We start from the raw sequence: 10,740 nt of genomic DNA, 5'->3' as shown, positions 1-10,740 counted from the left end.
GTAGGTACTAACCAGCTAAAAGATACATCACTCCTGTGATGAGCACGGCGCTGATCTGATGCTTGCAGACCCCGAAAGCTCCAACCAGCGCCGCGCTGCCCAGCACGATGAGGCACACTAGTGCGCAGGAGATCGACAAGTTCTGCATGCCTGCGTATAAAAGTAAGTAAATCCTTTACCCTATTTACTGTTTGAATAGAAATTTTAGAATAAAAAGGACAAAAAAATAAATTGAATCTGTAACTGGACCTAGGCGAGTTTATTATACTTAATAGTGCGGATCTCGGCAGGTTAAAAAGGCCATATTGAACCAATTCATCTAAAAAACAATATTGCTAATGACATTTTTGGCCATTGCGGCATTGATATATAAATATCAATGTGCCGAGGTTTTTCTTGCAGCTTCTTTTCCCCGGCTATACAGTTTGTGAGAAGCTGCAGTAGTTTTAGGCGGATGAGACGTTCGTTATGTAAAAATTGACGATTCAAAGTGTAACTATGTTACCTACTGAATAAAGATATTTTTGAATTTGAATTTGAATGCATTGCGCACTACTTAATACAATCGCAAATATCAAATTGCATTATTGTTTTTTTAGACGGATTGCTTCAATGTGGCCGGTTTAGACTCCCGGTCTATAATTTAGTGAATGAGTTTCTAACTCCTCTGCGCTTCGGAAAGTATGTAAACTTGATAGTCTTGAAGATAGTCAAGATCCTAAAAAACCTAGTAAGAAGATCTAGTATATGATTTATAAATCTTAATAAGCTGCGCCCGCCAGAAAGGACATTGGCCCCGACTCCTGAGACACATCCTAATTGTATTTTAAGTTATACTTAAAATACGGTGAGGTGGAGTACCAACCTCATCAACCCTGGTGTCAGGGTTACTATTGATCCGCCAAAGGCCCCTGGCATGGCTCATGTAACGACTACTTACTTACATCAGTGATTAGTAGGCTTAACGTGCCTTCCGAAGCACGGATCATCTTGCTTTCGGACAATCTGGTGATCAGCCAATAATAAAACCAAACTAGGGACCACAAAGTATTTTTTGTGTTATGTCCCCACCGGGAATCGAACCCGGGACTTCCGGATCGTGAGCCCAACGCTCAACTACTGGACCACGGAGGTCATTAATCGATGTGTGCTAATATAGAATTATAAAATTTGGTAGGGTTTTTTAAAACTTCTGCCTTAAAATTGACGTGATTACCCGTCCCTTTCCTTTTCGGCGGATAAGAAAATGACAGGTATAACTTAAAATAAACTTAGATGGTGTGTACTGGAATCAGCACCAACTGCGTAAGGCTCACGATCTGGAGGTCCGGGTTCGATTCCCGATGGGGACATGGTCGAAATCACTTTGTGAGACTGTCCTTTGTTTCTTAAGGACTTTTCAGGCTTGAATCACCTGATTGTCCGAAAAAGTAAGATGATTCCGTGCTTCGGAGGGCACGTTAAGCCGTTGGTCCCGGCTATTAGCCGTAAAAACACCTCCACCAACCCGCAGTGGAGCAGCGTGGTGGAGTATGCTCCATACCCCCTCCGGTTGATTGAGGGGAGGCCTGTGCCCAGCAGTGGGACGTATATAGGCAGTTTATGATAAGTTTATGATTCCACAAATATTTTGATAGGTCAATCAGCTTAGTGTGCCAAGTCCCCCCCGCGTGTTGTCTCCCTACTGTCCCCGCTCATTAGCAATAGGTCGTTGAAAACATTCATTACTCATTCAAGAAGCGTAACGTCCCCTTTCAGTCAGCCTTTCAGAAACCCCTCGCAAGACATGCCTGTTATGCTTACTTCGCTTTCTTGGTCGGTATTTTTGTGGTAAATTAAATAAGGTAATATCGGATCGGATAAGTATTTTCTTTATATGATTGGATTGACGAAGAATTGGAAATTTATGGCATAGATTAGGCTTCTAATTTAATGCTAGGTTTTTTTGACGTGACTTAGTATGTAGATTTGATTAGAGTTAAGAAACTCTGCCCTACGTAATAGACTACAAATCTAAAATACAATTATGACCCTGTATTGGGTATTACATAATATAAACTGCCTAAATACGTCCCACTGCTGGGCACAGGCTTCTCCTCAATCAACCGGAGGAGGTAAGGTAGCGCAGGGCCAACGGGATTTTATAATGTGCCTTTCGCACAGGATCGTCTTATTTTTTCGGACAATCATGTAATTCAAGCCTGTTTTTTAGGCTGGGTTTTAGGCATATGGAAATCTTTTGATTTAAGCGAAATCTCCCAACCTTACTACCTTAATGAGTTGGTGAAGTATTTCATTTGTTTTATCAACTTCTACATACCTAAAGCAATGAAGTTAACCCGTAGCCTATTAGGATAACAGGACCAAAAGTTATCATAGACAAATACGTTGCACAGATAAATATTATAGGCATATTTTTTTTCGTAACTAACAGCCTGAACGCGTGAATGTATAGTAGGTTATTCCTCTATAAACAACAGTTGCTACGTTTTAACCTTGGCAAGTCGTAAATAAAAAATATGGCACAAGTTCACAGTTCACACGCCCATATATTCACAATGTGAGGCGTGATACGTAGGTACGTAATAAAAACCAGCTAAGTAAGTGTGTGCCGGCATAAAATGTAACTACCAAGATTATTATCTCTGTAACTTAATTGAATTTTTAAATTAAACAAGTCTCTAGGCCTAAAATCGCGAAAATGAACGACTTGATATTGAATGACAACCCTTTGGGTTATTCATTTATCATAAGTACGTAGCATTTTATTCTTTATTCTATGTCATAAGTGCAGTTTTCACTAATACCATATAGATTGCGATACGGCTCACCACCTATCACGTTGGTCTAACTTCTAACAAAAAGTCCCGTGAGGTGTGGGTACTCAGTTCATCTTGCGACGGATGTACCTCTTACTACCACAATTGGGATATAAGTAGTTGTTATGGTTATCCTAACCTAACTTACCCAAGTATTACCTTAAATCTTCGTTATTTTTGCTTTAATTTTCTCCGGTATCCGCTCAAAATAAAAATGATTTTGGTAAGTACAATAACTTATCTCTTGCTAGCTGTATGTATCGCGTTGAAAATTGATTTTTCCATCAATTCTTAACATTAGGGTTGTGATAAATGACCATGAAGAAAGTTGAGACGTGCTGCAGTTGAAAAATGATTCTACACTAAAGAACCTAGCATTACACAGCTTTTCTCAAGATTTATATCTAAATTCTCAATCCTTTACAGAGTAGCTTTGTTGAATGTGCGCTTAAATCTCTGCCAGATTTCGAAGAATAGCAAGCTTTGATTTGAAATATCGAAAGATTTTGAAAATAGTAGATAGTAAGAGAAGGTGAACGTCGTGTCTTATATTATAAGGAAGTGACAGAACTGGTCTTTGGTAGACAAAAATGGAGAATGCTACACCGACGAAACGCATTAAATTAATGATTATGAATAGAATAGATGAATACTTAGAAAAAGTTTATTATAAAAGGACTCCACACACAAAAATAACAATTAATATTGGCATGTTATTGCCAATATGTCATTTAAAATTTTCACAAAACAATTACAAAAAAGGAAAACGGATGTTCGTCGAAATAATCATAAGGTGGTGGTGGACGTCCTGAGATAAAAGGGCCTCACTCAGCACAAGTCGCGGCGTGAATCACGACGCTGATATCATGTGGACTCTGTTGGGTGAAGCACGAATAGTAATGATGATGTGATGATGGTGATGAGATAGTATGTAAGCCGAAGGTCCTTGGTAGGGCTGGCAAAGGGACACCGGAGAAGGATGTACACTGACCAAATTGGGGATGTGCTTAAAAAGGTTTATTTACTACGAGCCGGGTACGCGTGTCCGAATCGATTGATGATTATGACGAAACAAATAAGGACGGATGAAGTGAGCAAGCTACTATACAAATAGTACTACGTCTACGTCGGATCCGTCATTTGACGAACTCGGATCGGATAAGAAACGGAGTACCTACCTAGTGCGTACCTAGTGCGAAAAACGCCTTCATAGTTAAGTAAAAAAAAATGTGAGATGTACCAAAATGTCTGTGTCACCGTATCTATTCACACGAACCCCACTCCAGTAGAAAAATAAAAGCAGGAATAAAATAGTCTTTTCATGTTTACAGCGGTACGTGATATCATACTTTTTTTTTATAGTACTTAGTGTGAAACCCGCGCTCCGCATTGGTGGCGTCATAATGCGGAAAAGAAAACTAAAATATCGATATTTTGCTGTTACTTAGAATTCCTGGCCACCGCCGCTTTGGAATCCGAATAATATTATATTGTTACGGAAGATGGCTCATGTAACGACTGCATACTTACATCAGTAAGTAGTAATCGGGACCAACGGCTTAACGTGCACGGATCATGTTATTGTCGGACAATCAAGTGATCAGCCTGTAATGTCCTAACGAAACTAGGGATCACAAATTAATTTTTGTGATATTTCCCCACCGGGATTCGCACCCGGGAGCTCCGGATCGTGAGCTACGGAGGCCGTTAATTATGTCGATGGTAAGCCTATATACTTACGGTGCTGCCAATCAGCCCTGGGCTCCTCATCTTCATTATCAGCCAGGTAGTTTGTGCACAGCGGCTCAGTGGGAAACCCAGCTCGAGACAGTATTGTCACTTCTTCTTCTGGAAAAGGAAGGGATACATTTATTTTTTCTCTTTATGAAGTTACCTACACTATAGTGAACTACCGCGCTAAGAAGAGTAGTAAGTCTAAATTTTAGTTTGAAAACATTAGCGCGCATACTTGTACTTAGTATTCGTTTCAATTTTACTTGTCTTGGTGGTTTTCAAGTTATAGTAAGTAGGTTATGTTGTGGAAAGCAACGTAAATGCAGATCTTTCATAATAGGTACATAATCAATAATTATCGTATGTTTAGTAGAAAATATTTAAATGACAAAAAAATATTTATATCTAGTAAGTAGGTTTGTTTAAGTTGAATCTATTAGCGCTGATTACTTACTTACAATAACAGCAGTACTTATGTTACCTTAGTTACTGCTATTATGATAAGTACTTACATAAGTATATTTACTTACATAAAATATCGATAGTTTCCTGTAACTACGGGTATAGCTAGGCAACTTGTCAGTTACCACTGTATGTATGATTCATAAATTCAAATCTCTCTCTCTATTTAAGAGCTGCGCTCTTGTCGGTGGAGTAACCGCCATTCCTCTCTTCTTCCCGCCAAAACCTTCACCTCCCGATACGACACGACCTGCACCTTCTCTTTTATTTGTTTCATAAATGTTATCCTAGGTCTACCCCTTCCTCTCTTCCCTTAAATTTTTCCTTCTATAATGTTTGTTATAAATGAATCGTGTCGTATCAGGTGGCCAATCAAATTCAAATAAAGTTCATGAATTTGTATGCAATTTATTTAAAAAAAAAATGCAGCTATGTAGTCATTTTACGACCAAGTAGTTTTGCGACAGAGTTATTCTTATCAGATCTAGGCACTTATACTGATATCTAGTCGTTTTACGGTGTAGTATGTAGTATTTAATGTATTTAATACGTCAGTCTCAGGTTATTTTAGTCATAACTAACTAAAATAACATGAGACCAACCCTCTTATGATTTACTTAATCATACATTTTATTTAGAATATGAACACTTAAACATGTATAGGTACATTACTGGTGGACCCAGGGAAACGCGCTGTATCGCGGAGGAGATTTAGGTACTTACTTTGTTTTTGCTATGTACAAACCTTCTCGATTCTTGTTATTGATGTTAATACGAAAAATACTTGGTTTTCTTGCCTACTTAATTAGGCAGCTGTGAAATGTATTTAGGTTAATGAATATGGTAATATCTGTATATTAACGAGCTAAATACCTTCTAGTGACACGCACATGGTCCAAATACCCCCATTCATTGGAACTAGGAATGTCCCCCCTCCTTTTCTACCAGGCTCCTCGATCTGAAACAAAAAGTTTTTATTGAATAAAAGAATAAAAGAAGTCGTTTATTACCGAGTGATCCCTCAGCGGTTCCCATTTGTTCGGCTAAGTTAATGACATAAATATGCAATCTTCTTCTTTGCGAGTCGATGTGTCAAAAAAGTATAATTGAGGAGAGGTCTAATGGCAAGCCCAGTGTGACTTAGAAATAAGAATTTTGAACTAGAACCATAAAAAACAAACTACTTATCTATAAGCTCACGAGACTCACGACTATAGTAAGAGTTATCAATGATTATCAATTGATTTTAAGATTACAGACCTCTATTAAAATCACATTATTAAAATAAAAGAAACATTTTTGTTAGGTATTTACCTAGTAGAGTAAGCGCCACGAAAGAACTCCCGCGGATTTTAATGGAACTATTTGACAAGCAGCGCTGTCTTAAACTAGGCTGGGGCCCTTGGGCACACAAGAATTTGGGGCCCTTTTTTGAAAGTAAAGAAAGCGAATTGGAAAGTAAAAAAAAGAAAAACACTTACATTATTTACTAAGTACCTATATATTTAGTTTAGTTAGTTTTTTTTGGTTTTTGGAAAAGTCGCAGTCATCGATTATATAATGGCGTAGTATATGATATGCCTTGTTAATCTAACCTTCTGATAAGATTCCTGATTTGTGAAAAAAGTGTAATGTGCCCGACAAAAATGTTTTGAGAATAAATGTGTGAGAAAAATTGTGGATTCTTCGGGGCCCCCGAGAATGGGGGCCTTGGGCACGGGCCCCGTGTGCCCTTATGGTGAAGACGGTATTGTTGACAAGTCATAATAACTACTTCCATTAAAACCCGCGGGACTTCTTTCGCGGACTCTAGTAAGCCATATTCTTAGCGCAGAGAGCTCGCACTCGTGAATCGCGATCGTAATGAGGGACTTTTGAAGATACGTTCCTTAAAACAATATAGATGGCGCTGTACAGTTTGTTCTTCGTTTAAACTTCTAATTTCATGGATAATAGACATGCATCTTTCATCTTTGTTTTTGGGTATAAAATGATGACCCTTTTTATTACACCCTGGCACAATTACGTCTTCCACCAAAATAAAATGAAGCAATATAGGCAGCAACATATTTATAAACATGATGTGAACCAAATATCAAGCAACAATTATTTGTATATATATGCTTCTGCCGTTGCATTGTATTTTTGAATAATTATATACCCGAGTGATGCGAAAATAATCTCGACAGCGTAGCGACAGCAATCTAATATTACTTTTGAGGTGCGTTGCCTGTTCCCTCATTCTCGGACGAATGTAGAGCGCGCTATACAAATGTTTACCGTCACAAGTTCACAGAATAAACCAATACGTCAGCTTTTAGTAGAAGCACGTGTAATCGTTTTCACGTGATTTACCCCCGGCAAATTGGTCCGCATTCATAGGGAAGCCGTAAAACAACCGTTACTAAGTATGATATAAGTACTTACATCCGTATTCTACCTAAGATGTTCATTCGACGCATCCACTCGATTCGGCCTCAGCTGAGCATTTTGGTATTTTAATTTTGCCTATCATTGTAGTGTAGGTAGGTAATTACGTCCCTTAACATGGGCGCACCGGATTGCCGCATACATTAGGGTAAAATGCAGCTGGTTTTACCTGTATTTTCCGCTGATATTCCAGTTTATCGTGGGCTCAGCGGCGAAGAAAAACATCGCGAGGACACCTACATACCCAACTCGAGTACCTTATATCTTTTTGGAAGTTCTCGTATGTGACCTAACCTGCAATTGGACTGGATTTCGGTTTGGAACTACAGACAGGCAGTCGCTTATATATAAAATATCCAACCTATCAAATCTTCAGGTTAGGTGAGAACCCTGTGAAAAACTGGATAACGTAAAGCGTGAGGTAGCTTTCGTACCTACATTCACTGAGTTCAGTTTTTTATTTTTTGTGTAGTCGTATGATGAATATCTTTAATCGTGAGATAAGCCGCCACATTCACACTTCCTGAATTCTTGTCTTGATCCGTCTGATCGGCCTACATAACACAAACTTCGGATTATCGTGGGATCTTTACGATAAACTTCTGAATGGGGTAAGACCACTCTTATAAAGTCTTAGCTATCGTATTATTATGAAGTGGAGAGCAAAAGTTTGATATTACGTTAGTTTGTGGCCGTGTCTGCCTATTATGAGTAAGTTACCCTCTTCCCCATAATATATTGGAGTAGGTAGATGCCATTTAGGAGTAACTGTAATAGGAGTTTTACAACAAGCCGTTTTGAGTGTTATCGTGGATTTGTAAAAATAAAACTGTAACTGAGATTGTATCCATGCCATGTTAGGCATCCGCCTGGTAGATCGTATACCAAACGTGGAAATTCGACAACGCACTAAAGTCGAAGATGTAGGTATATGAATCGCTAGGCTTAAGTGGAGATGGGCAGGACACTTGGCAAGACGGGAAGACAAAAGATGGACTAAGGCTGTTACTGAATGGTGGCCAAGGGATAGTATGCGATATCGAGGTAGACCACCAGCCCGGTGGTAACCTATACCTATCATAACCTATAACCTATCATGGGAGCAAGCTACAGAGGCTGCAAAAGATTGCGAGGAGTGGAAATCTGTTATTCGAGCACCACATCCCAACAGAAGATGAAGAAGAATAAAACCCCCGATTCTATGCCGCACACTCAAAAGAAAAACCAACGTCTCTATAAACACATACATAGGTAATAAGGATATAAAACAAAACCATCACACAGTGGTCACACAATTGATAACAAAACACGAACCGATTGTCCATGTACTTCGGCAGAGGAACGTGCGTGCGCGTGGCAACTCTCATTTAATTTCTCTGAGTCTTATTTACAAATTTGGTTACAATCTCTATCTATCTATCTACTCAGCCTGTATCCACCCACTGCTGGGTATAGGCCTCCTCTCTTTCACGCCATCCTTTCCGGTCCTGTGCAAGTCTCATCCATTGCTTTCCGGCATACCTCACAATGTCATCCGACCACCGGACTGGTGGTCTGCCTCGATATCGCATACCATCCCTTGGCCACCATACCTGTCTTAGTTCACAACCAAAATTAACCAAGTTATTCAAGTTCGCCGGAAAGCGATGGACTAAAATTATTTTCTAAGACCTTGCCTTTGTCAACACCACAACATCTTTCAGATGCAATAAATAACACGCGAATAACCGTAAGCTTTAAGAAACGGGTCCTGAGGGAAGACCTCCAAAATATGGGCTGGTGAAAGCTTGTGGCATGTTTCTCCGTCGAGGCCTTTAGAACAGCGCTGGAGTGTGGTTTGTATCACTAAAATGCGGCGTGGTTCCCAGAGGACTCGATTTGGGTTACATAATTGCAAAGGCAAAATTACGTAAGCGCCAAAAGGCCATTTCGAGAAAAAGCCGTTTAAAAACTTATTTTATCATAACTTTTCTGTTTTTTTTTACCTTTTTTTTTAATAGGCGTGAGTTTATGTATGTTTTAACGAATATTTATTCGTAGATTTTTATCGTAACTGGTTAATCATTTATTTAATTTAGATGACCTCAGCGTAAGATAACATTGTTTTTACATTTGCTATGCAATACATATCGTAACATGGACTGCTGTTTTAGGACATTGGCGCTACATAATTTTGCCTTTTCAGTGACGATGTCGGTATGATAATCAGTCATCCTGAGTTTCGGTCTTCCCTCTAGACATTGCTCGGATTTTAAGTTGTTCAGATACATTTCAAAGAGGTATTTCATATTCCCGCCCATTTTAAGGTTAGCCTCCACGGTGCAGTGGTTGAGCGTTGGGCTCACGATCCGGAGTTCCCGGATTCGAATCCCGGTGGGGACATATCACAAAAACACTTTGTGGGCTCTGGTTTGGTTAGGACACTGCAGGCGGATCACCCCATTGTCTGAAAGTAAGATGATCGGTGCTTCGGAAGGTACGTTAAGTCGTTGGTCTCGGTTACTACGTAGTCTGTCTGGTAGTCGTTACATGAGTCATGTCAGGGCGCCGCTGGCGACTCAATAATAACCCTGACATCAGGATGAATGAAGTTGGTAATCCACTTCATATCCCACACGAATGAGGAAGAAATGAAAGGTTCAGAGGATAAAGTTACCCATTCGGGCTGAAAGCTAGGTACTTATGCAAAATCGACGTGGACACGTTTAACGTTTTACAAAACAACTCGGGTTAATGGAAAGTGTTTTCTGTTTTTATATGATATTAACTTGGCATTTTACGTCCCTTCTATAGCGTAAAATGCCGTAAGCTTTGACTGAGGAAACTTTTGTGCGACCGCAACGCATCACTTTGACCAGAACACAGTTTCAATTGCAATAGTATTAGCACCTACTTTATTTTAATTTGAGACCACAATTTAATTATGTCTATCACGACCTAACTTGAACGGATAACTATTAGGTATCTTGTTCTTCTTTTTTAGTTTGGGTTGTGAGGTAGATGACCAACCTCAACAACCCAACAGGGTCTACATGACAACGCGGCGCGAATTGAATCGGGACTTCACGGTTGCAGTGCCGCCCGGCCTGGTGTCAGGGTTACTAGTGAACCGCCAAAGGCCCCTGACATGGCTCATGTAAAGGCTACTTCCAACCCGCGAAGGGAAAACCAGCCTAATACAGGTTAGGTTACATACCTCCGAAAATGCATTTCTCGAGAATGTTTTCCTTCACACATACCTTCTTACATGAATAAATATGTAGTAACCGGGACCAACGTCTTAACTTGCCCTCCG

The 10,740-nt window shown here is 39.6% G+C and overlaps 1 protein-coding gene across 1 annotated transcript in view; it reads right to left on the bottom strand.

Annotated features, from left to right (window-relative positions):
* The window catches only part of LOC126368785 (uncharacterized), a 55,415-nt gene that overhangs the window by 6,340 nt on the left and 38,335 nt on the right, over positions 1-10,740 (bottom strand). Inside the window, exons 4-6 of the mRNA XM_050012938.1 lie at positions 5,889-5,973; positions 4,560-4,667; positions 13-150 (exon numbers count right to left, since the gene is read on the bottom strand). Of these exons, the coding sequence (XP_049868895.1) occupies positions 13-150; positions 4,560-4,667; positions 5,889-5,973 (331 nt within the window). The remainder of the gene's footprint in view (positions 1-12; positions 151-4,559; positions 4,668-5,888; positions 5,974-10,740) is intronic.

This window comes from Pectinophora gossypiella, chromosome 8 (genome assembly GCF_024362695.1).
Source record: "Pectinophora gossypiella chromosome 8, ilPecGoss1.1, whole genome shotgun sequence".
NCBI classification, from domain to species: Eukaryota; Metazoa; Arthropoda; class Insecta; order Lepidoptera; family Gelechiidae; genus Pectinophora; species Pectinophora gossypiella.
The sequence above is the reverse complement of the archived record's forward strand: the minus strand, read 5'-3'. Positions and strand labels throughout refer to the sequence as shown.